Source organism: Eublepharis macularius, chromosome 15, assembly GCF_028583425.1.
Source record: "Eublepharis macularius isolate TG4126 chromosome 15, MPM_Emac_v1.0, whole genome shotgun sequence".
Lineage (NCBI taxonomy): Eukaryota > Metazoa > Chordata > Lepidosauria > Squamata > Eublepharidae > Eublepharis > Eublepharis macularius.
Window position 1 is genome coordinate 12651809 of NC_072804.1, and position 27284 is coordinate 12679092.

The 27284-nt window shown below is 45.8% G+C and overlaps 1 protein-coding gene across 2 annotated transcripts in view; it reads right to left on the minus strand.

Annotated features, from left to right (window-relative positions):
• Positions 1 to 27284, minus strand: part of TBC1D19 (TBC1 domain family member 19) — a 205867-nt gene that overhangs the window by 173006 nt on the left and 5577 nt on the right. For both annotated transcript variants that reach the window (XM_054999858.1, XM_054999857.1), the window contains exon 2: positions 13154 to 13226. In XM_054999858.1, coding sequence (XP_054855833.1) covers positions 13154 to 13226 — 73 coding nt within the window. The remainder of the gene's footprint in view (positions 1 to 13153; positions 13227 to 27284) is intronic.

Here is a 27284-nt window from a genome sequence, read left to right on the forward strand (position 1 = left end):
TGTCAATCCTACCCACAAAGAATCAGCTCTCCTCAGTCAGGAAGAAATTAATCAAATACCCAAGGAATATAGAGCCTACATCCAAGCCTTCACAGAAGAAGAGGCCAATACTTTACCTCCACATAGGAGAACAGACTGTGCCGTGGAAATTTTACCAGGCGCCTCGCTGCCTAAGGGCCGCCTATACCCCATGAGCCCCAACGAAAGAGAAGAACTTCGCAAGTTCATTGACACGAATCTTCAAAGAGGATTTATACGACCTGCTAACAGCCCACATGCTGCACCAGTGCTCTTCGTCAAAAAGAAAGATGGGGGTTTAAGACTGTGCACGGACTTTCGGGGACTTAACGCTGTATCGTCCAGCAACACATACCCCATCCCGCTCATCAGAGACCTTCTCAACGTCGTGGCTCAAGGTAAGATCTTTACAAAATTAGACTTAAAAGATGCCTACTTCCACGTTCGTATCAGAGCAGGGGATGAATGGAAAACCGCTTTTAACATGCCCCTCAGCCAGTATGAATATTTAGTTATGCCGTTTGGATTAGCTGGGGCACCGTCGGTTTTCATGTCCATGATCAATGAAGTCTTACATGAATTTTTGTACAAAGGAGTGGTGGTTTACCTAGATGATGTTTTAAACTATTCAGAATCTGAGGAGGAACACGTGGATCTGGTCAAAAGAGTCCTAACCACCCTGATGTGTAACAAACTGCCCATCAAACTATCTAAATGTGAATTTCATAAAACAGAACTCACTTATTTGGGCTACTGCATCTCCAAAGATGGTTTAAAAATGGATCCGAGCAAAGTACAAGCAATCCAAAGTTGGCAAACTCCTACTACTCGCAAGGAACTACAGTCCTTTTTAGGTTTCGCCAACTTCTATAGAGAGTTCATTGCAAACTTTGCTCAACTTACACTCCCCCTAACTGAACTGTTAAAAACTAAAGACAAGGGGGATAATGCCAAAAAGCCGAGTGCCAAATTGCCTTGGACACGGGAATGCCAGGAGGCATTCGATCTTCTCAAAATTCAGTTTGTTTCCAAACCTGCCCTCCAACACCCCGACGAGAACCGCCCCTTTGTAGTGCAAGTCGACGCCAGCGACACCGCAATAGGGGGCGTACTTTTGCAGAAGGGGGAGGACGGGAAGCTCAAGCCCTGTGCCTTCCTATCTCGGAAATTTTCTGAAGCAGAGAGAAATTGGAATGTATGGGAGAAGGAAGCATTTGCTGTAAAAGCAGCTCTCACTATCTGGAGGCATTGGTTAGAGGGAGCTCATCATCCGTTCGAGGTCTGGACAGACCATAAAAATTTAGAAGCCCTACACAGTCCTCGGAGACTAAATGCTAAACAGCTGCGCTGGGCAGAATACTTTTCCAAATTCAATTTCACTTTGAACTTTTTGCCGGGCAAAAATAACTTTCTAGCTGATGCCCTCTCGCGCATGCCCCAACACAAAAGCAAGAGGGAGGAGACTATAGACACCGTCTTTTCACCTACGCAATTAGGGGGTGTGGTAACAACGCGCAGTCGCACTACCCAGCCCCCTCAACCCGATCAGGGGTGGAGGTTAAAGCCGAAAGCTGAAGTGGAAAAGGGGGGGGGGAAGTGCCCAAAGACAAACTACAACAATCGAAACAAGGGGAATGGCTTTGGGGGGACCGCTTTTATGTACCCGCCAGCTTAAGAAAAGAAGTCTTGCAGCGCTGTCACGATGCCCCTACGGCAGGACACTATGGGTACTTAAAGACGCTTCATTTAGTACAGCGTCAGTTTTGGTGGCCAGGCATGCGCAAGGACATTTCCCAATATGTAGCATCCTGCCCCATTTGCCTCAGTGCCAAATCCCGCAAAGGCAAGCCTCCCGGATTATTACAACCATTGGAAACACCAAGCAGACCGTGGGAAGTAATTTCCATGGACTTTATCACTGATTTACCCCTCTCCAAAGGGCACAACTGTATTCTGGTGGTAGTGGATTTATTCTCCAAGCAAGCACACTTTATACCTTGCACCACTATACCTTCAGCTAGAAAACTGGCGGATATTTTTCTAAAACACATTGTAAAATTACATTCTTTTCCGTCTAAGGTAATTTCGGATCACGGCGGACAGTTCGTTACCAACTTCTGGCGGGAGCTTTTACAACTGCTAAATATTGAACAAGGTTTAAGTTCAAGCCATCATCCTCAAACCGACGGACAGTCGGAAAAAACTAATCAAATCCTGGAGCAATTTCTTCGCTGTTATATTAACTTCCAACAGGATAATTGGGTCGATTTGCTCCCCTTGGCAGAATTCTCTTACAATAACAGTGTGCACGCCTCCACGGGAGAAACTCCCTTCGAAGTCGTTTATGGCTTCCACTTCAACCCCTTCCCATTTGAAGCGCTCCCCCCTCCTACGGCGGCTTCCAGAGACGTGACAGAATGGTGGGGGGAAGCTGCTCAACAATGGACTCAAATTAAAAAACATCTCGACAAAGCCAAAGGGGATTACAAACGATACGCCGACCGCCACCGTGCGGCTCATTGGGATTTACAGCCAGGTGACCTTGTCTATCTCTCCACAAAGAATCTGAAAGTAACTCAAACCAGCCGTAAGCTCGCATTAAAATTTCTTGGACCCTTTCCTGTTCGTAAAGTGATCAACAAAGTGACTGTTGCCTTGGATTTGCCAAAGAATTTGCGCCACGTACACGATACTTTTCACATTAGTCTGTTAAAAAGAACTCCTCCTGCAGACCAATGGCACATCCGTGCCCCCCCAATCCCAACTTTAATTGATGATCAAACTCATTACGAAGTACAGCAAATTTTGGACTCTAAGGTGAAAAGAAACCAACTGTTTTACCTTATTAGGTGGAAGGACTTTGACTCTGGGTTTGATGAGTGGGTGAATTCTGTACATGTTCATGCTCCTAGATTAGTTAAAGCATTCCATTCTCGCTATCCACATAAACCTGGGGGCGGGGAAGCATCTTAGAGGGGGCAGAATGTCAGGATCAAAATGCTCTCATGTATGTTCTTGCCTAACCGACTCCATCTTTAATCCTTTCAGTGTTTAAGTGCTTTCTTCACAGGTGCCAAGGTTCCCAGGCAGCTATCTCACAGAGAAGGATTGTTTTGGCTACCGCTGTTCCACCAAGAACCGGCCTTGAGAGACTTTCGCTTTCCTAGCTTCAAAAGAATTGTTTTGAGAACTATGGGGGGAGGTTGGGCCTGCTGGGATCTGTTACTTTGTACCTCATGCTTTGCCTGTCATTGGTAACAATGCATATGTACCATCCTGAATATTGTATTCAGACCAGTGGACTATAATGAACTAATTCTCCAGTAAAAAACCTTTTGGAAACAATGGACTGTTGTCTGATTGCAGAGGGTAGTCTGGAGTAAGGACATTATCTAGCCACAGCTCTGACAACATGCACATAAATACACAGGCTGACTGACAGGCACAACTGCTATGCACCAAGAAACAGCCCTACAATCTACAGAGCTTACTTCCAGTGAATCTGTTTTGAATGAGAATGCAAAGACCCTAGTCCTACAAAGAGCAGAGATTTCATGGCACATCTAGGCCATGCTGCTCCGTATGCAGGGACCCCTGGTGGAAAAGTCAGTTGTCCAGTCCTAGAGAGCTCATATTGACACACTGCCAACAGAAACTTGCTATGTAAGATCACAACATTTTGAAAAAACTGAAAACGGAACAGCCACAGCCAAGAAACAGATGATTCGTCAGGCTTCTTTCTGTACATCTGTGGCACAGGAGACACTAGATAACTGCTCCTTCCCACACTATGAAGACAGCATCAAAAACACCAACCCATTTGGCAACCTCCCCACACAAGCATCCAGTGGGGATGACATGGGAATGGGAGGCAGCTGCCCCTACATAGTCCAGAGTTTCCAACAAGTAACTGTGCTACAATGATTTTGCTGCCAAATTAATGCGAGAAGCAGCTCTCAGGCTAGTCTGTCTGTTACAGATTGGGGCGAAGATACACTCCCAGCCATGATTTGTAGAGGTCCGAGGTCCCACATTTAAAACGTGTAAGACATCAGTAATTTCTTCTGTAATGTTGAACAAAATAATAGTCCTACATGAAGTTCTTCGTCATATATGCCTCCTGCATATCTGCCATGAATGTATATGGGCTCTGCCTCTGGTCTCTGAGAGTATGGGAAGTTCTTTATTGCTGCAATGCCAGTAGGTTATCTCGCAACTGTTTACTTTCTCTTTCTCGCTTCGCTGAGCCAGTGTCCTTGACTGCCAGCTGAAACTGGCTTGAAGTGTATCCTTCTTCAGAACCTACAATAAGTTCATCTTTTTCACTGTCTACTCTAAAACAATGTCTCACTCCAACACCCCGTCCCCCCATTAACAGTCCTCTTTCACAAAGCAGGAATATTCCCTATAACTAACATTGTTAGCCCCACATACGTCACTTCTACCAATTCCACTGTCCAAGCACCTTGTACTGAATGGATCTCTAATAAAGTTACTTCAACTAGGACACCTGTGTGTTAACTGTGGAGAACTTGGGGATTTCACTGCCAGGGACTGACATTTTGGCAGAAATCCCTTTTTCTCCTCTGGACCCAAAATCCTGAAGTTGAGCTACCAGCATTAAGCCGTACGAAACCAACCAAGGAACTGCGGAGCCCCCAGAGGAACAGTTACTCAACCTAGAATCAAACCAGACCAATGGAAAGGGGCGACCGGGAGAACCCTGGCTGGATTAGCGCCCAGCCTCAGCATCACTGGCTGGGAGTTCGGGGTGATCCTGGAGAGGAGGATGGATTACGGGAACCGGCTAGTAAACCACCGCTAAGGAATGGGTACCCTAGATGTTGACCTTCCAGCAGACTCGGGAAGAGTTCCTGGAAGAACTGGACGAATGCCTTAGGAGGAATGTGGCTGGAAATAAAGGGACCCTAGGCAACCTCGTGGGACCTAGAGAGCAGACTGGAGTGGAGGAGGCTCAGCAAACCCGGAAGGAGGAGATCGGGCATCGGCTTCACGCCACCAGTCTCAGGAAGCTGGAGACTGATGCATACTACTGTTGTGGGCTCTGAGTCCTCAGAGGATGAAGACCTCAGGGAGGATGACAGGGGAGAGAGTATGCCAAGCCCCTCCCGAGTCAGCCGCTTGGAAGACCAGCAGGGAGGGGAACAGAAGGAACCCTTGCCGGAGCAGGCTGAGGAATCCAGGGAAGACTCAGAGACAGAGGCTGTTCCCTTACCTGCACCAGCAGTTGAGACCAGGGCAACATCCCCACCAAGCTCCCCTGAGCCTGAAAGGCAGCGTAGGGTGTGGCAGCGTCTTGCTGCACAGGAAAGGAGACGAAGTGCAAGGCTTCAGGCACTCAAACAGCGGCGTAGTGACCTTGAGGTTTAACAGGATGCAGCACTGCCCTGGAGGTGATTGCTCTTAAGCCGGGACGCCCTTCTCCTCATTGCAGACGCACCTGCGCACAGACCTGCCCGGTTTTACTGCGACCCAGCTCTGCTCTGACTGCTCTCTCGGCTCTGACCTTTGAATTCGGCTCCCTGGACTATGCTCCCTGCTTGCTCCTCGGTCGGCTTGGTTATACTCCGGACTCTTAGAGAAGCTTGAGGCAGACTCCCTGCCTGCATTCCAGCACAACTACTGAGCAATGGGGGTGAACAGGGAGGGAGTCTGGCCAAATCCCTACGAACCTCCAAGCGATGATGAAACAAGCACGACGACGACAGGACCCCCCCCCCCCCGCCAGAGACAGTCTCCAAGAAGTGGCGAGCTGTATGGGGGAAGATGAATAAACTAAAAAGGGACCTGGCGCAAGTGGTCAGAGGACTACAAGAAATGATGCGCGGTACATCCACAATGGGAGTGCCTCAGGGTTAAGGGCCTGACAGAGAAAGAATCGGGGGAACAAGGAGGTGGGCCACCAAGGCCCTGGCACCCTCCTCCCTCTGTACCTTCACAGAGAGGTCCGATTGAGCCCCTGGGGGGACCATCGGGCACTCCCCCGCCAAGAGGGGACCGTTAGCCCCGTGGCAGCCAGGAGCACCAGCGTGGCCAATAGGACTCCCTGTGCATCTTTAGCTGCCAGCCGGAGGCCCAGCCATCCCACTGCCCGGAGGTGTACCAATTGGAGCACCACTACAACCCATGCTGCTGGCTCAACCTCCCCCCACTCTACCGCCACTAGGGATACCAGTAGCACCAGGAGACCAAGTTATCCCACCATCCAGGGGGGTACCGATGGGAGTACTGCTACAACCCATGCTGCCGGTTCAGTCTCTCCCAGCTTTGCCACCAATAGGGATGCCAGCCGCACCAGAAGGGGGCCCTCATGCGATAGTGCCCCAGCATGGACTACAGAAATTAGAGGCCCATTTTGACAGGAACCCCAAAGAACTAGGATATTTTATCATGCAAGCGATGAAATTTTGCATGATATTTTATCATGCAAGCGATGAATTTCTCCAGTGGGTGGGGTTCTTCTCCAAATTTAATTTCACGCTGAAGCACCTCCCTGACAAATCTAACTTCCTGGAAGATGCCATTTCGCACATGCCCTAACATGAGAGCCAGAGAGAAGAAATAATAGACACAATGATTTCACCGACCCAGTTGGGGGAGCAGTAACCACCAAGAGCCAGGCAAATCCAGTGAAACATAAGTCTCCTGTTATGGACTGGGAAGAGAAAGTGAAAAGAGAAGCAGAGAAGAAGGGTGGGGGGTTCCTTGCCCAAGAACAAACTACAAAAGGGAGAGGGAGGCAGATGGTACCATCATGGCAAACTATACGTCCCAGCTAGTTTGAGGAGGGAGGCGCTAAATCACTGTCACGATTCTAAGCTGGCTGGCCACTTAGGTTATTTAAAGACATTGCATTTGGTACAAAGACAATTTTGGTGGCCAAACATGAGAAAAGACATCTCTCAATATGTATCCACTTGCCAAGTGTGCTTGATGGGGGAAACCGGGTGGTGGTGGGGAACCACCAGGTCTCCTCCGGCCCTAGGAAAAAAACCCTCGACCATGGTCAGTAATCTCAATGGATTTTATAACTGATCTCCCCCTTTCCAAATGGAAGACTGTAATTCTGGTGGTGGTTGACTTATTTTCCAAGCAAGCTGTCAGTCTATGGATGGCAGGCAATGGTAGATAGACCCCTGTACCATCATAGCAAGAAATCCACAGTTTTGGTTGAAAGGCTTTATTCAAGAATCACATCAAATCCACAGATACGTCCAGAGGATTGCTCAGAAGGAGAGTAAACAAACAAGCAAGTTGACAGGAATATGTGTGAAAACCATTCTTCTTATAGAGCTCAGTTACTCGTCCCCCCTCCCAACAGTAAAACGTAACTTTTGGCACAAAGCAGTCTTGAGTACTCTTCGCATAGTTTATATATCAAGTCTAGACACTAGGAAGGCATAAGATTAAAGCTGAAACACAGTGATTCATGAGAACGGACAGTTTACAAGGTCAGAAGCCCTGGGAGCTTCAAAGCAACTGTGATATAAGTCTAGGAGCGTTCATATGTGATTTTTCCACCCATTCCCTTTGAGATTCATCAAAGTCCTTCCATCTCACTAAATAGAAGTTATTTTTTTATTTTAGAGTCTAAAATTTCCTCCATTTCATAGTGGATTTGTCCATCTACTAGCATTCGATTAGGGGCTCCTCTTTCTGGATGACACTGATCAGGTGGGGGAGCCCTTTTTAAAAGGCTGAAGTGGAATATTGGGTGAATTTGTCTTAAGTTCTTGGGGAGTTCTACTTCCACAGTTACTTTGTTGATTAATCTCTTTACAGGAAATGTCCTAACTATCTCCACCCCAATTTTTTGCTAGGTTGCTCCCTTTTAATGTTTTTGGTGGAGATGTACACAAAATCTCCTGGTTGCAGTTTCCATTGTTCAGAGTGTTTTCTGTCAGCAAACTTTTTATAGTCCTCTTTTGCTTTGTCTAAAGTCTTTTGTATGATTCCCCACTGGGAAGTTAAATTAGTCCACCATTCTCCTAAATCTCCTGGCTGTTGGGAGCCAGGGGTTGTAGCGAAAGGCTACAACCATGTACTATTTTAAAAGGGAAGCTCCTGTAGAAGAGTGTACTGAGTTGTTATACACATATTCTGCAAAATAGATAAAATCAATCCAGTCATCTTGTTGATAATTGATGTAACACCTTAAGAATTGTTCTAACATTTGATTTGTGTGTTCGGTTTGTCCGTCGGTTTGAGGATGATGGGCGGAGCTAAGACCTTGTTCAATTCCAGCAACTTTAAGAAGCTCCCACCAGAAGTTGGCAACGAATTGTACACCTCGATCCAAGATTACTTTGGTAGGAAATGAATGCAGTCTATGTGCTTCATGAAAAGGCTGGCCAGTTTCTTGGCTGTAGGAATAGTGGTGCACGGAATGAAGTGAGCTTGCTTTGAGAATAAATCCAACACTACCAAAATTATTGTATGTCCTTTTGAGGGGGGAAGGTCTGTGATAAAAGTTCATTGAAACCACAGCCCATGGTCTAGGAGGGATTTCTAAAGGTTGTAATAGTCCAGGGGGTTTTCCTCTCCTAGATTTCCCCATTATGCACACTGGGCATGAAGCTAAGTATTGTGAAACATCTTTTCTCATTGCTGGCCACCAAAACTGTCTTTACACTAAGTGTAGGGTTTTAAGGTACCCGAAATGTCCAGCAAGTTTTGAATCATGGCATGGTTGTAAAACCTATTTCCTCAGGCTGGCTGGAATGTATAATTTGCCCATTCTGTACCAGTGGCCATCTTTCTCTTGTTTAGGGGTCATTCCGTAGAAAAAGACCAGGAGGAACCTATTAGCATAACTCATTAGCATAACTTATTAGCATATGCCACGCTTCTTGCCATCACTAGAAGTGTGTCATTAGCATAACTGATTTGCATATGCCGCATCCCCTGACATCACCTATCCTGGCTGTTTTGGGCTGAATCCTGGCCATTCAGGGCTGTAATTGGGCCCAAAATGGCAAAAAGGGGCTGAAAATGGCCAAAAAGGGGCCCAAAATGGTCAGGATCAGGCTACTGCTGAGTGGGAGAGTGATCCACCACCCATCAGAGGCCCGATCCAGGCAATTTTGGCCCCAATCCAGGCTGAAACGGGCCCAAAATGGCTAAGAGTCAGGTGGGCAGGGCCACTTGACATGTGACCTCTTTGTGGAACTGCCGGAACAGCGTTCCTGCGCATTCCCCCTCGAAATGAGCCCTGCTCTTGTTTTAGATCAGTTTTGGGTGTTCCCCTCCTTCCTTTTCGGTTTCAGCTTTCACTCTCTCTCCCGATTCCTGTCAAAATGTCAGTCTATGGATGACAGGCTATGGTAGATAGACCCCTGTACCATCACAGCAAGAAATCCAGTTTTGATTGAAAGGCTTTATTCAAGAATCACATCAATTCCACAGATATGTCCATAGGATTGCTCAGAAGGAAAGTAAGCAAACAAGCAAGTTGACAGGAATGCCTAAATGTGTGAAAACCATTCTTCTTATAGAGCTCAATTACTCGTCCCCCCTCCCAACAGTAAAACATAACTTTTGGCACAAAACAGTCTGGAGTACTCTTCGCATAGTTTATATATCAAGTCTAGACACTAGGAAGGAATAAGATTACAGCTGAAACACAGTGATTCATGAGAACGGACAGTTTACAAGGTCAGAAGCCCTGGGAGCTTCAAAGCAATTAGACAAGGCACCTGCGGCTTCAGTAGGCCTGTGAAAGCAAGGCAATTTATGGCACTGGCAATATGACATCAAGATACAGCATCAATAATGGTTCACAGTAACAGCAATGGCTTGTTGTAACAGCTCAGCTTAAAATAATGGCATGGATGAGGTGCAAATGTGACACAAGCCCATTTTATTCCATGCTCGAAAATCCCAACCGCCAAGAAATTAGCCACTCTTTTCATGCAACAGGTAGTCAGACAACACTCGTTTCCAGACAAGGTGATATCAGATCGCGGAGTCCAGTTCATTGCCAACTTTTGGCGGGAGCTATTGAAGCTGGCTGGAATTGAACAAGGGCTTAGCTCCACCCATCATCCCAAGACCGATGAGCAAACCGAAAGGGTTAATCAAGTATTAGAGAATTTTTAAAGATGTTACATTAATTACCAACAGGACAATTGGACTGATTTTCTAAGTTTTGCCGAATACTGTTATAACAACATGGTACACAGCTCCACAGGAGCCTCCCCCTTTATGGTAGCACATGGTTATGAGGGCAAAGAAATGCCCTTTATAAAGACCCCAGGCAGTGACACACCAGGGGACCTAAGAGAGTGGTGATCTACTTTAAAGACTCAATGGGAAATAATTAAAAAGACTTTGGAAAAAGCCAAAGATGATTACAAAAGACAGGCTGATAAAAACAATCAGCTCCATGGAAACTACAAACAGGGAACTATGTGTACGTTTCCACTAAAAATCTAAGGGGGGAAGCAACCCAGCAAAAAGCTGGGGTGGAAATTTCTCGGACCATTTCAGGTCAAAAAGATAAGTGACGTCACTGTAGAAGTAACTCTACCCAAGAACTCAAAAAATGTCTACCCCATATTCCATTTCAACCTCCTGAAGAAAGCACCCCCTCCTGACAAATGGCATCCAGATCGAGGAACTCCTCCCCCCCTCATAGTGGATGGACAACTGCACTACGAAGTGAAGGACATTCTGGATTCTAAGTTAAAATGGGGAGAACCGTTTTACTTAATTCACTTTGATGAGGGACAAAGGGAGTGGGAAAAAGCCTCAGATGTAAATGCTCCCAAACTGATATGTAAATTTCATAAGGCTTATCCCAATAAGCCTTTGTGAAGATGGGAGAACTTTCTTGGGGAGGGCAGTATGTCATATATGCCTCCTGTATATCTGCCATGAATGTATATGGGCTCGGCCTCTGGTCTCTGAGAGTATGCGAAGTTCTTTATTGCTGCAATGCCAGTAGGTTATCTCACAACTGTTTACTTTCTATTTCTCGCTCCGCTGAGCCAGTGTCCTTGACTGCTAGCTGAAACTGGCTTGAAGTGTATCCTTCTTGAGAACCTACGATAAGTTCATCTTTCTCACTGTCTACTCTAAAACAACGTCTCACTCCAACACCCCCCCCCCATTAACGGTCCTCTTTCACAAGGCAGGAATATTCCCTATAACTAACATTGTTAGCCCCACATATGTCACTTCTGCCTATTCCACTGTCTAAGCACCTTGTACTGAATGGATCTCTAATAAAGTTACTTCAACTGGGACAACTGTGGAGAACTTGGGGATTTAACTGCCAGGGACTGACATTCTTCCTGTCACCCTTTAAACCTCATAAGCATTTTTCTAACAAAATGACCTAGAGGCATTTCAGTTGTTTCATGCAAACTTAGATTATTATTCCAGATAATATCTCAAAAGGGCTGAAAAAACAAAGCTTAAGTTTCAAGGACCTTTCACAGACTTATATCAGCCCCTTCCCTTATGCCCAATCACTTCAATACATTGCAAGGCCTCCACAAGGAAATGGAAAGCTAGCTGTGAAACAATCCCCAATGGCTATGAGAGGACAAATGAAGGCAAATTTCAAAAAAGCAGTGCACATGTGTTTCAAAGAACAAAGTCAGACATCTTGTTATTTTCTCCAGCTGTCTCCACATGCTGAACACATTAATAAAACCCAGTACAACTGATAGTAGAGTTCTGATATGCATCATGAACTCAAAGAAATAGTATTCTTCTTAACATTATGTGATCAACACGTGCTGAGCCAGTTTCCCCCAAGATTCACCCCAGATCAAGTAAGCCACAGAGACTACCCAGCCATTCTCGGCCCCACAGTTATTGTCATGAACATTTAATCAATGGACAGAGCCCCAGTGAAAGCTCACTCACTCCACCTCCCTACCCAAGTGTGAGCATGGATTGTAGCCACAGCACAATGCAGATGCATCTTTATTGTTACCCAATGAGGAGGTCTCCTTGCAAGTTGGGGGAATTAGCATGCAAAGAGAGGCAGTGAGAGGAAGGTAACTTCGGTATCTCCACCTGTGTATACGAGGATTGTCCCGGTTACAGAACTCTTTCAATGAACAGACAGATGTTTCAATCAAAAGGGTTTTTTAAATTCAAAATAATAAAGATCAACAGCACGTTAAAATACACACAACGCACACTTGGTAGTAAATATTGGATAGAGTTCGAGGGATTGGGTGATAGTTACCATTCAGAAGAGGGCATGTGGGACAGAGAGCGTTGAGCAGAAGAGCTCATCAATGTGGAAGAGTTCAGATGGAGGTCCAAGGGTGGATGCTGGATCCATAAGCATGCACACAATTACGGTGGAGGGATAGTCAAATTATACTATGGAACATACTGTGGAGCAAGATTGCATCTTCTGCCTCAAAACAATGACTTAATCGTTGTCCCTGGGGTGGGCCAAAAGGACGGGGAAGCTGTCTCCAGGGTGAGACAATGAACTGGGAAAGTTTGATAAAGTATTCCTGAGCGGAACTAAAGGTATCAGCGATGATTGCCGACCCACAATATATGGGTGGGTAAGGCTATCAGAGCCCTGAGTCGCCTAAGAATAGGAGAGTGGATAAGTGAAGATCAGTAGGCTGTGTTGGCAGCAATTCAGGAACTCCGGAAAGACCCTATCGTCTTAGGATCTTTGCACTCTGGGGTGAGGGACTGAAAGCTGGCCTCGCCTGTCATCTCACATGCTAGCAATATGCTCGGCAGGGATCTTGCTTCCATATTCCTATCTATCCGGGCAGTATTTTGTGTTTGAAACACAGAGAAGGGGCTTATGGCATAGCCATAGTCATAAGCCTTCTTAATATTGTGAGGGAAAGTCTGATCACTAACATCATCTTCCAGATCCTTAACAGCTTTCTACACACAAAGAAGGACATGGACAAAAGCACCTGGGTGTCTGCTACATGTCCTGCCTTCTCACCCATCACAATGTCACCAAATCCTAAAATCTGCAGAAGCGGTAGTCTAAAATTAAGCGAGTTAGTGATACTGGTAAACTGATATAAAACACTGGAGTAAAATGCACTTTAAATAGGTAGATGAAGCCCAATTGAGAATGAATATCTTAAAATGTAATGCAGGAAAGATTACAAACCTGATGCCTTCAGAAATCCCTTAATATCTTCCTTCAGGGATTCTAACTTAATATCTGGTCTGTGTAGACTGAGCTAATGTGAAAGACAAACATGAAGGATAAAAAGAAGTTAGGAACATAAACACTATTTTAAAACCACACAGTAAAGCAGACATACAGGGTTCCATCTTTAAATAGAAAGGGGTTGCTCTTGTCTTGGAAAACAAAATTTTAAATATGCTCAGATTATCAAAATACATTTTGATAAATCACATATCAAGTTTGAAAATCTCCCCCATCTGGAAAGTGAGGATCTGTTTAAGAAACAAAGCCAAAAGTCCCATTAGGTGTACACAAGCAGTTGTACCATTCTTTGGCTCCAAGTAATGGGCCTCTCATGAGCTTCCTGAGTCTCAATTAATCATACACCAATGAGGCTACATTCACAAATGCCTTTCAGAGCTCTCAGTATCTCTTAAATAAATGGGAACAGATAAACTACTGCAGGATGATGGCCCATTTTTAATAATTCGCCTGATTCTCAGGATGGTAATCGCTTACAGACTGGAACTGTATGTTCTGCAGCTAACTCCGTGAATTGAGGCCCCAGGCAATGGTCTCTTGTCAGCAAAGCAGTGTAAGGAGATGGTGGTAGTTTGCAGTGGATGGAGCACCAGAAGGGAAGGAAGCAGAAGGATGTGTTTAATCATTCCCCAACCCACTAGATCTCCACTCCAAGAACACCTTCCCACTTCACCACCCCATCTAGAGTGTCACATTTACAACAGTGCAGGGTATCAACAGACGAAGTGGCTGCTTAACATAGTTCTGTCTAATCCTATCCAGTCTAAGCCCACTGAAAGCATCTGGCAGTCTACAAAAATGACACTATTGATCATCTACCAGCCATCCTTACCATCCTTGAACCTAAAGGCAAACAGCAGCACATCTCTCACAAATGCTGATAAATTAGTATTCTTCTCCGCATCTAGATTTCTAGTTCTTCATTACAACAGTTAATAAGGGGATGTTTCAGTTCTCTCATCAGTAGTACTGATTTGTCTGTAACCTAGCAGTCTTATCCTGAAACCCAGTCATGTCCAAATTGTGAACTGCCAAGCTGAATGCAGCCGATCAGCCACATACTGAGGCTTGCCAAGTGCTTGATAATCCCTCTGGTTTTTACAGTTCCCAGCAGACTTGTTGTTAAGCCACCGATGAGCCGGGAGAGTGCATTGCTGATTAACTGTGTTTGGCTTGCAGGGCAGGGTCAGTTCCCCTTTGGGAGGGAGCCACACAAGATGTGCTCCAGAGCTCGGACTTCCGGAATGAAACAGCGACGCCACAGCAGCTGAGTTCTATGAGCTCTCTGCTGTGACCTTCCTGGTTCCTTGGGACCTGAGAATTCAGGCCCCCAAGTCCTCCCCCCGGAGAGAGGAGGCAGGCTGACACTGAGAGATCTCTGTCTTTTGGTGCTACACCTCTGAAGATGCCAGCCACAGCTGCTGGCGAAACGTCAGGAACTACAACGCCAAGACCACGGCTATACAGCCTGGAAAATCCACAACAACCATCGTTCTCCGGCCATGAAAGCCTTCGACAATACATAATGGCAGAAATATTAATTAAAGCAGATGGGATATTTGGAGCGGAAGTGGATAAAAACAAGATAAAAAATGTCAACACAGAGCAAGTCTCTAAGGAGACAGATCCATTTGAAAGAAAAATAGAACGAAGTGAGACAAATTTACAAAATGGGGAAAATCCATTGAGTCTACAAAATGTACGGTTGTACCAGTACGTCATCTTCAAGATACAAGGCAGTACTAAGAAAGGCGCTGTATCAAGAGGGAATTGTCTTCAGTTGAATACCATCAAAGAAAGGAGAACCCACTCCAAGACGACCATGTAAGATAATTTATATCAACCAATGTTCAGTCCTAGAATCTTTCTCAACGATTAAATTGCTGCACTAGAAATTACATTGTATTCCATTCTATTTTTGTGGTGTGCACATGATCTTCATTACCGCAACACCCCTTCGGTGCGGTTTCCCAACCGGCGAGCTACCCCCGAGGGGGTGAGCTCCTGGCGGGAAGATGGCAACGGGTTTGTCGGCCTTGATGTTTTCCCGTTTAGCAGCACCTTGCTTCTTCACCAGCCTTTACTGTGTGCAGTATCCTTGTTTCCTTTCAAATTCAATGCGTCCTCTTTTGCATTATTTCACAGTGTCACTGATTTAACTTGCTTTACTTTCAGTCGTGGCTCTTGAGTGAGAGAGAGAGAGAAAGAGAGTGCTTGCAAGCTGCTGGTCTAAAGAAGGGCAAACTGCTTTGATTTAACTTGCTTTACTTTCAGTCGTGGCTCTTGACTGAGTGAAAGAGAGAGAGTGCTTGCAAACTGCTGGTCTAAAGAAGGGCAAACTGCTTTGATTTAACTTGCTTTTCAATCACGGCTCTTGAGTGAGTGTGAGAGAGAGAGTGCTTGCAAGCAGGGCTGCTGGTCTAAAGAAGGGCAAACTGCTTTGATTTAACTTGCTTTACTTTCAGTCGTGGCTCTTGAGTGAGTGAGAGAGAGAAAGAGAGTGCTTGCAAGCTGCTGGTCTAAAGAAGGGCAAACTGCTTTGATTTAACTTGCTTTACTTTCAGTCGTGGCTCCTGAGTGAGTGAGTGAGTGAGTGAGTGAGTGAGTGAGTGAGTGAGTGAGGAGAGAGAGAGAGAGAGAGAGAGAGAGAGAGAGAGAGAGAGAGAGAGAGAGAGAGAGAGAAATGTTAATTAGTTGGGACAACTGTATGAGTTGTTTTTTCTTAACTAAAACCTCAGTATTCAAATTTAATTGCAGTATTGGCACTTTGAAATAAATAAGTTGGTTTTGTGTTGCAATTTGGGCACTTGGGCTCAAAAAGGTTCGCCATCACTGCTCTAGAGGCTCTGTATTATGATAGATTCTGAATGTTTACTGCCAAAGGGATGATGGTGATGTGATGGCTGGGCCCTTGAAGCTTTCTACCCATTGTTGATTTTAGCTTTTCCTTTTAGAATATAAATGAGTGGCTAAGCTAAGTGACTGACTGCTCTTTTTAACCTTACGATTATGAAAACCCAAGTAATAGTGCAGATGGTCAAGATAAAACAGATGAAGTTTTCTCTTCTCTTTTTTTTCAAATGGGAAACTGTGCTTTAGCCTTGTAGTTTATGTAGACATTCCAGCCTTATCAATATGAAAACACAAGCAAATAGCTCTGGTTGGACTTTTCTTTTCTTGAACTAAATACTGATCTGGCCTCTCTGCCTTTACCATTATGAAAATCTAAGTACACAAGTTTGGAAGGTTTGGCCAGAACAGAGGCAAGAAAGAGGAAAACTAGCATAAAAATGCTTCCTTCTTATATAGATGTTATACCACTGCTTGATTGTTATTTTCTGTTCTATTATTCTTACTCTCTGCTTTTAGAATGACTCATTTATAATATATACAACCTATTTCTTTTTTCTTTTCTTTTTTTAAATGTGAAACTGTGCTCTAGCCTTGTAGCCTATGTAGACATTCCAGCCTTATTAATATGAAAATCTAAGAAAATAACTCTGGCTGGACTTTTCCTTTCTTGAATCAAATACTGATCGGGCCTCCCTACCCCTACCACTATGAAAACCTAAGTACACAAGTTTGGAGGGTGTGGCCAGAACAGAGGCAAGAAAGAGGTACTGCAGATCAGCCATCAGAGAGGCCAAAGCTCAGTACGAGCTGGGTCTGGCCAGGAGGGCTCGCTACAATAACAAAAACTTCTACAGATATGTGAGAAGCAAACACAAGGTAAAAGAGGCCATTGGACCGCTGTTGGGAGTAGATGGAGAAACTCCGATGCAGGACAGAGAAAAAGCAGACAGGCTTCATGACTTTTTTGCCTCTGTTTTCTCCCTGAAGAACTCAGGCACATCTAGAGATAGTAGAAAATGTGGCAGGACACCTGAGTGGCTAATTGACATTGACAGAGAGGTTGTGGAGAGGCATCTGGCTGCACTGGATGAATACAAATCCCCTGGGCCGGATGGGGAGCACCCAAGAGTGCTCAAACAACTTTCTAGAGAACTTGCAGAACCCCAGTCCATCATCTTCAAGGCCTCCTGGAGGACTGGGGATGTGCCACAACATTGGAGAAGAGCGAATGTTATCCCAATCTTTAAGAAAGGGAAGAAGGATGACCTGGGAAACTACAGGCCGGTCAGTCTGACTTCTGTGGCTGGGAAGATATTAGAACAGATTTTAAAGGGATCAATCTGTAAGCATCTGAAGGACCACTCAGTGATCCGGGGAAGTCAGCATGGTTTTGTCCCTAAACAGATCTTGACAGACCAACCTGGTTTCCTTCTTTGATCGAGTGACCAGCTTATTGGATCGGGGGAACTCTGTTGACATGATTTATCTGGATTTCAGTAAAGCTTTTGATAAGGTCCCCCATGACATTCTGATGGGCAAACTGGAAGACTGTGGAGTGGACTATAGGACAGTTCGGTGGACAGGGAACTGGTTAGAGGACCGCACTCAAAGAGTGGTGGTCAACGGCATTTCATCAGATTGGAGGGAGGTGTCTAGTGGGGTGCCGCAGGGCTCAGTTTTGGGCCCGGTACTTTTCAATATTTTTATCAATGATCTGGAGGAAGGAGTGGAAGGGCTGCTCATTAAATTTGCTGATGATACCAAATTGGGAGGAGTAGCAAACAACCAAGAAGAGAGAATTAAAATTCAACAAGACCTGAATACTCTGGAGAAGTGGGCAGCTGTGAATAGGATGCAATTCAACAAAGACAAGTGCACAGTATTATATCTGGGCCACAAAAATGGGAAGCACAAATACTGGATGGGGGATACACTTCTGGGCAGTAGTATATGTGAAAGAGATCTTGGGGTAGGAGTAGACTGTAAACTAAATATGAGCAGTCAGTGTGATGCGGTGGCAAAAAAGGCCAATTCAATCCTGGGTTGTATCAAAGGGGCCATAGCATCGAAATCGCAGGAGGTCATAGCCCCTCTCTATACTGCCTTGGTCAGGCCACACCTGGAGTATTGTGTACAGTTCTGGAGGCCTCACTTCCAAAAGGATGTGGACAAAATCGAGAGGGTGCAGAGGAGAGTGACAAGAATGATCAGGGGTCTGGAGACTGAGCCCTATGAGGTAAGGCTGAGGGCCTTGGGAATGTTTAGTTTGGAGAAGAGGAGGTTGAGGGGGGACATGATTGCTCTCTTGAAATATTTGAAAGGCTATCATTTGGAGGAGGGCAAGGAGCTGTTCCAGTTGGCAGCAGAGGGTAGGACCCGAAGCAATGGGCTTAAATTACATGCACAAAGGTACTGGCTGGATATTAGGAAAAACTTTTTCACCGTCAGAGTAGTTCAAAAGTGGAATCAGCTGCCTAGGGAGGTGGTGAGCTCCCCCTCACTGGCAGTTTTCAAGAAGAGGCTGGATGAATACTTGTCAGAGATGCTTTAGGCTGATTCTGCACTGGGCAGGGGGTTGGACTAGATGGTCTGTATGGCCCTTCCAACTCTATGATTCTATGATTCCATGATTCTAAGAGGAAAACTAGCACAAAAATACTTCCTTCTTATATAGATGTATACCATTGTTTGATTGATATTTACTGTTCTGTTATTCTCACTTTCTGCTCCTAGAATGACTCATATATAATATATATAAAAGAAAAGAATGTTAGAAATGACATAAGGAATAGGATAAGTGGATTAAAAAGTGTAACAAATAATGTTTATGGAAACAAAAGGGAAACTTGAAGGTATATGGGCGTTAACTATATATGTATGGCTTTTTATACTTGGATTGATGTAAATCTGTCTTGTGGTGAACCTGCTAAAATTTGACTTCTTGTTGTAACCCCTTCCCGCTACACACTCTCTCTCTCTCTCTCTCTCTCTCTCTCTCTGCAGGGGTCTCAGGGGCAATCTCCCATCTCTGGTTTGGAGTGAATGGGAGAGCACTGGGCACTTTGGTGGGCAACAAACCTTGATGTCAAATGTTCCACCATGCTAGTCCTTGACACTAGCCCTGCTGTAAGATCTCAGATCATGTAGACCTGCTATCTCCCTGTAGTTAAATGCAAGGATGGTTGCATATTAAACTGATGTTTAGGCTTCAGGCTGTTTGGATATTTCTTTAAGGGAGCCTCCAAACTAGCAGTATATCAGGCTGATGTTTCCTATTGACATTCATGCAAGCAGCAGGTGCAGCACACCATGCACAACATGTGATATGGTTGCTATTTGTTGTTTAATCACTTCATGCAAATATTTTCACTGGTTTAAAGCAATGTAAACTTTTAAGCAATTGCTCAAAAAAGTTTTGAACTGCCTCTCGTTCTAGCCACTGGCTTCTTTCTTGTCCACTGTCCAGACATTTAGCTCTGAGAACTAGGGGATCCAAAATCCTTGCAGAATATTACCCACTGGATAACTAAATTTTTTGTTAATTTCACTGGTGGACTCCTTTTAGCAAACTTTAATAGCAGTGTGCTATCCAGGTCTGGAAACCAGTTAAAAACACCAGATTTTTTTGCCAATCTAGCTAACTCTGGCTTTTCCCAGATCAAATTTAAGAATCCCAGATCAAGGGCCCCAGATCAAGACCCCTGGATAAATTCAGGAAACATGGATTAAGCCTCTTGGCTGGTTGTTTCCCTAGCATCTCATGTGTTTTTCTCCCAAGAGGGGAGGGGGGAGAAGGGAGTGAGACAGAGACAAGAGGAAGAGGGGAGTGGGTGGCCAATCTGTGCTGCAGCTCTCCTTGCCTGGCCAATGGATTCTCAAAGAAGGAGACAGTCCTTTTTCACACTGCCTTGCAAGAGTTAAAAAAGCAGGCTTGGCTCAGAGCAACCTCCATTTTGTGTGGTCTGGCCTTGGATTGAGACTGCTGCTGCCGCCTCTCTCATCTGGCCTTTTTTGCCCTTTGGGATTTACTAGATTTGCTACCTACCTACTGCTGCTGCACTGCTGCCTGGAGGAAGAGACCTGCACCTACCAGAGGACTTCTAACTGGTTTGAGAGTCATAGACTCACTGTTTTTTCCTGTCTTTTGGGGAAGGGAGCTGACCTGGTGTCTGGGAGGGATAGAGTGGGGGCGTGAGTTTTAAAACAGCTTTTGCTGCTGTGGAGGGGGCGGTGCTTTAGCTTTTGCTGAATTGTTTGTTCAAACTTTGTTGTCCTAGTTGTTCATTTATTTGCTAGCAATTCGGCAGGGGAGAGGGAGGTCTTTTTTCTCCTGTTGCTGTTTGTTGCCTTTCATGCTGGTGGTTTAAACACAAAAAAGACTAGAACTACAGCTTCAATTTTTGAGACTTTCTGTTCTTGTGTGTGTGGAAATAGCTTTTCTCTGTTGATTTGTCTTCCTCTTCAGGTTTAAAGGGAAGACTTGCTGCTTGCACTATTTCTGTTGTTAGTTTAGTTTCTGTTCTGTTTTTTTCAGGGGGGGAGTTGCTTTTCACCAACAGATGTGGTGTTCTGTACTGTTATTGTTATTTTTGGTTTTGCTTGCCAACCACTAGTGGAGTTTTGGAGTGCTCACTGCTCTTGTTGGGTTGTCCAGAGAACTAAAACTTTTCAAAAGACTTTTTAAAGCAGGCTAGGTGTAGGCCTTCTTAATAAAGAAGCACAAATTAATTTTTAGCTTACAGTGACCAACAGAGTTTTCCCTTTAACAGGCTTGTATAGGAATTAAGAAAAGTTGGGTTATTGTGTTCTTAGTCTAATAGATAAATAGGCTGCCCACAGCAAAACATTTAACTAGACCTCTGCTCGGCTTTGTGTCCCTTGGCATCACTGATGCCAAGCCAGGTGCTTTAGAACTAGTGTTTGTTGTATAGGCTGACCGCTAGTCTGGGACTGGGTTAAAGAAAGTTGCTGCTAATGTAGACTGTTAACAGCACCAACCTAAATAAGGCCTTGTAAAAAGAGATTTTTTTCCATCTTCAGGTTAGACACGAAGCAATTAGCAAGCTTTTACAACAGTGCTAGTCAGAGAGTAGATTGTTTTTAAAAAGTCTCATTTTTGGCTAGGTGTCTTGGGGGGTTGGCAAATCTTTGTGGGTTAGTGTGTTAGTGTGAGTGAGCATAGTGCAGTACAGCTAAGTTAAACAGTACTGGGGGATGGAATGAGTGAGGAGAGTACAGCACCCTGAGAGAAAGGAGAGGATGAAAACTGGATGGCTAGAGGGGAGAGCTGTGACTCTCTCCGCATCTGCGTGGATGAGGCCTGCCCCAGCAGTGCCACTGCATCCACCAGCCAGATTCTGCAGCTGCCTCAGCAAAGAGGCCTCACAAGGTCCTCTTTGCTGAGGCAGCTGCAGGAGCACCCCCTCACAGTCCTGATTTAACAGCTGTCACTAAGCAGGGGCCTGCTGCTGAGGCTCCTCCTTCTCCCACTGTCAAGACCCAGAAGCAAGAGGAGGAGCACGAGGTGTCCTTTAAGGGGGACTTGGGGGTCGCAAGTTTTGTGGCCCCTGAGCTCACCCCAGGGACCCAGAGGATACTAGAAGAAAAGGGGGGAGCTTCCCCTGGTTTCCTCCGAGGCCAGCATCAGGCCTTTCAGGGAGAGGCAGGAGGAAAGGATGGTGGAAAAAGAGGAAGAGATGGAGGTGGAAAAAGAGGAGGACATGGAGAAAGTGCCTCCCACAACTCCACCCCTTTGCCCTCTGCCGTCTCCTTCTGCTGCACCAACATGGTGTCTGCCCCAAGTGCTTCACAGGAGGTGACTTCTGGGGTGCGTGCAGCTGTAGGGCACCATGCACAGTGCCAGCACAGTAGAACCTGGGTTAGTTGAGGGAAAGATCTCCATCATCGCTCAACTGCCAGCCTCAAAAACCCCTTGAAGAAGCACCACAAGGCAGTGCTTCTTTGGGGGCAGAGAGAGGCTGACGCTACATGACTGCCAGCAAGCTAGCAGGGGGGGGGGGGTCATCTTGCAATCACCTCTGGCGCGCTCCCCCTCCGGGTCTTCTGTAGGGAAGGGACAAGAAGCATCTCTGACAGAGATGTTTGGTGGGAGTAGCACTAGTGTGCCAAGAGAAGAAATCCAGAGGGCAACAAAGAGGGTCACTCAGAAAATTACCAACACCATTACCATAGATGGATGCCCCTTTTCCATGGTAGAGGATATCGGCTTCTGCAGGATGCTCTCAAAAGTCTGTCCTTGGTACATGCCCCCTGCTTGAACCATGCTGAGCAGGACTGTGGTGCCCTCCCTTTACAGGGCCGCTAAGAAACATGTGCAGGCACAGTTGTCTTGCACTATTGGGAGAACCATGCACTTCACACTGGACATCTGGACCTGCCCTCAGTTGCTGTCTCCACACTGGTGACAACCCGATGACATTCTGGGTGAGGGTGAGATGACCAGTGTCAGGCAGATGGAGGACCGCCAGGCCAACTACTGCAAGGCTTTGCTCCATGCCAAGGTTCTCAACAAAGCACACACGATGGACAACATTGCTGCCACAGAGAGGTAATAACTGGACTGGGTAAGCAGGGACATGGTGACTGATGATGGCTCAAACATCAAGGCAGCAGCAGTGCAAGTGGGCCTCAAGAGCATTTACTGCATGGACCACCACTTTCACTTCATGGTGAAGGAACCTTTGAGTTCTTCTAAGGAACCTAGACTGGACGTTGCAACTTGTGAGTTCCAGTGTCTCCTCCATAGATGCTGGCATCACATAAGTCACTTCTTGTGCAATGTGAAAGCAACTCACCAATTGTGCCAAAAGTAGGTCAGAACAGGTGCACCAGAGCATCGTCTGATCGGTGACATTTGCTGGAACTCAAGCCATGCCATGCTCATGATGTGGCTCTCAGATAGCAACATTTGGAGAGGAAGAGTGAGTTCAGCTAAGAGGACTGGCTGACCATCTCCTAGATGATGAATGCTCTTAGGATCTTTAAGGACTTCAGCCTTGCAGTCTCTTCTGACCCAGCAACCCTAGATCTGGTCATTCCTCTGGTGCTGATGCTTCAGACAATGGCCCCTTCCTTGACCCAGATGCAGGACGTGCTGACCCTGTTCCAGCAGTGCACGCACTCATGAGGAGGCTGCAAGAAGGCATCAAGTCCTGCCTGCAACCTCTCACTGAGAAGGAATCATACATGTTGGCTACCATGTGTGACCCATGCATTAAGGGAACCATTGCTGAGCCTGCTGGGAAGCTCACCAACTTGAAAGAAAAGACAAGAAGGACACCCTGCCAGCAGAGGAGACGGAGGGGAGGACCAGCTCTGCTGTTCCCTGCAATGCCCCTTCTCAGCAGGTTCCCCTCATGGCCACCCCTGAGATGTTCCTAGAGATGGAGGCCATCCAGCATGTGCTCAGCCCCTCTGGAAACATGAGGCACATGAGCCAGGATTAGGTGGAGGCAATAGTCAGGGACTACCTTGCAGAGCCCAGCAAGTTGCTTTCTACCTGTCCTCTGAGCTACTAGGCCAAGAAGGAGGCGGTCTGGCCAGACCTCTCTCTCGAGGCTCAGTCTCTTCTCATGCCCTCTGATGAGCATGCAGAGTGAGTGTGTCTTTTCCCATGTGGGCAACCATGTCAGCTGTCATTGCACTCACCTGCTCCCTCAAGAATTGAGCAGTTGGTCTTCCTGAAGGTCAACTTGCTGCTCTTCCATTGCACAGCTCTGGCCTTTCAGGGTGAGTGAAGTGCACATGCTTCTGCCTGCATCCTCTGTCAGTTTGTGTAGGGGAACTGGGGAAAAGCGTTCTTCCCAAAATCAAACTAAGGTAGAAAACCAGCAGGAGGGGCAGTTGATCCATTTGGCACACCATAAAGTGCACACTCAATTTGGAATCTCCACCTCAAAACACCAGCCAGCCAGGAGTGAACACTCTTGGACCTTGGCACAAATTTGCACAAAAAATAAAGGCAGCACCAGAAATGTTGCTGTCTTTGCTACTAGAACAGGACAATTCAGAAGAGAAGAGAATCTGACATGCCATGCAAGTGTCACAAACAAGCAGAGGCAAACCTGCAGAAACACCGAAACGAAGCTACTCGCTAGAAAATGCTGTTGCATTGTTCCTGTGTGTAATGTTAACTTTCTTTATTGCAGTGGTGGGAGGGAACAGGATGGCTAGTGATGAAGGGATGCTGCATCCTGCAGTTCTGTCTTGAGGCTCCTCTGAGCCAGTGAGAGTGACAGTGTACACTGCAGAACAGACTGCAGAGAGAGGAGGACCAGATTTCCCCAAATTACCACTCCCTCTTACTTTCATTCTGAGGTCAAGAGGGATCCACTTTATATTGAGTTGCTTTGCTTGCTTGCCACTGCCTTGTGGTTGGTGGTTCTGCTGCAAGGCTGAGCAGGTGGGTACCTGCTTGGTTTTGTGGTGTTCCCCCATGGGCCTCAAGTTCTGCTTGCCTTCTGTGAGTGACACCGGTTCTTTTGGGTTAAGTTGCAACAGTGTCCCCTGTTTCAATTTGGTTTTGGTGGCAATGACATGATTCTCAGGAGTGATGTTTGATCCCTTTGTTTTACTTTAGTTCTGGGAGGGACTCCATTACCTTGCTTCAATTTGGTTCTGTTGGGCTTTCATTTGGGAGTGTGCCACTAGCTACTGGCAGCCTTGCCCCTGTGTGTTTCTGCCTGGGAGCAAGGTTAGAAATCTTCCCATCATAGGAAACAATAGAGGGGCTGGGGTCACCTTGTTCAGGAGCCCATAGAATTGGACCTGAATCTTCCTGAAACTTGGGGGGTCTTTAATGGACAGTCAAGAGTAGGTTCCCTGCAAATTTAGTGGAGATTGCTTGAAAAATGCCCCTCATCCTCATAATTTTCCCCATAGGGAATAATGGCAGGATAAATCTGGGATTCTGTCTTGCTGAACTGGATTAGAGAATCTTTCCCAGATTTCTTGGGGATCTCTGAAACCCGAATCCAGATTACCCAGATTTGGGGGGGGGGGTGCACTCCACTAAACTTTAAGCCTGCCTTCTTTGTTCACGGTTCCTCATTCTTTTTTTCAGACTGGATCAACTTTACCAGCAGCTTAAGAAGAGAGATACTGGTATGACAGCACACATAACAGCAACTGTTATTATGAGACAAAGAAGAGTGTCTGCAATTCCAAGAAAGGGGAGTTTTCATATGAACAGTTAATATATGCCAAATCATTAACGGACAAAACTGAAGAGCAGTGAAGTAATATAACACTGGTGTAGATGTATCCCGTCTGTACTATTCTGTCAAGCTTGGAGATTTGGGCTGAGTTGCCTCCAATATGCAGAAGAGTCTCACCATATTTGCATCCTTCCAGCAGATCCCAAGGAGATTGTGGAAACTGTAAACAGGCGCCTGAAGACAGTTTTAGGTTAGGTGAAGACTAACAAGCTGAAACTTACATCTCAACAAAAGGGAAGCGCTACTGGTAGAGGAAAGGTTTGACCAACGAAATGGGATGACTCCTGTTCTGGATGAGGTTGCACTTCTCCTAGCTTGGAGGTGCTCCTAGACTTGGGCCCCATTTGATGAATAGCAGCAGTGGCCAGGAGTGGTTTTCACTAGCTTTGACTGGAGAGCCAGCTATGGCCCTTCCTAGGGGAAACGGTCTTGCCACTGTAGTGCATGCCCTGGTAACATCTAAATTAGATTACTGTAATGTATGCTATGTGAGGCTGCCCTTGAAGATTGTCCAGAGGCTGCAGCTGGTACAGAACGCAGCAGTCAGAATGCTGAGTGGAGTGAGCTGTAGGGACCCTATCACTCCAGTCTTGTTCCATCTACACTGGCTCCCAATTTATTTATTTATTTATTTATTTATTTGGATTTCTATTCCGCCCTCCCCACAAAGGGCTCAGGGTGGATTACAGCATATTAAAACACAATATAATTCATTTATGCAGTTAAAACCATAAATAGTTTTTAAAAATATAATATCATATAATATATTCGCATATAAAAATATACATTCAGATGGTGACAATCAATAGTAGCAGACACAACTCGACACAATAAGGTGGTGGACAACTTTAGTAGGGAGGGATTCAGATTTTATGCTTCTCCGTTTTTCAGCCAGTGGATGCCAAGCCTGACCTCAGCCATATGCCTGGCGGAACATCTCTGTCTTACAGGCCCGGCGAAATGATAATACATCCTGCCAGGCCCTGGTCTCAGTGGGCAGAGAGCTCCACCAGGCTGGGGCCAGGACCGAGAAAGCCCTGGCTCTGGCTGAGGTCAGGCAGGCCTCCTCAGGGCCAGGGACCACCAATAGATGTTTCTCTCCCAATCAGAGTGTCCTCTGGAGCACATATGGGGAGAGGCGGTCTCGTAGATACGCTGGTCCCAGTCCACATAGGGCTTTATAGCCTTGAACCTGATCTGGTACTCCACTGGCAGCCAATGCAGCTGGCGCAATATAGGTATTATATGCTTCCAGGCCCTGTTCAAGGTGCTTGTATTGACCTTTAAAGCCCTATATGGCTTGGGGCCCGCATATCTTCTCCCACATGAACCTCCATGTTCACTCTGGTTATCTTTGGAGGCCCTGCTTTGGGTGCCCCAGCCAAATGAGGCTAGAAAGGTGGCAACCCAAGAAAGGATCTTCTTAATCATTGCACCAAAACTTTGCAACTCTCTCTCCCAAGAGATTTGTCTGTATCTCTCCATCATTGCCCTCCATCAGTGGGTGAAGATTTTTTTATTTTGTTTGGGTAAGCCACTCCTCTCAGCCCCAGCTCTCCAGCTGCATTGTGGAGATGATAACACTGACTATGTTAACTTCTCTGAGTATGGTACTAATCTGTCTAAAAGAGTGGTATATAAGCACAAGATTACTACTACTACTACTACTACTACTACTACTACTATTACTACTACTACTACATTCTTGGTCATCACATGAAGTTAGAAATGGCTTCAGCAACCAAATGGTGACTTGCATTTCCCTATTTAAAATCTGTGCACTTGGTCAGTTCAGTGCTTACTGAACACTTCTCAATGATCAAGCTCTTTTTTTTTTTTGCAAAGATCAAAATGCAGCAAGTTAAATGACTTGGATTCAATGGCTTGTTATACAAGTATGTTCTTTTCCTCTGAAAGGAGTTCTTCCATTTACCTTTTCCATGCTTTGAGGATATGTCACAGGAAAAGGTGTGAAGTTG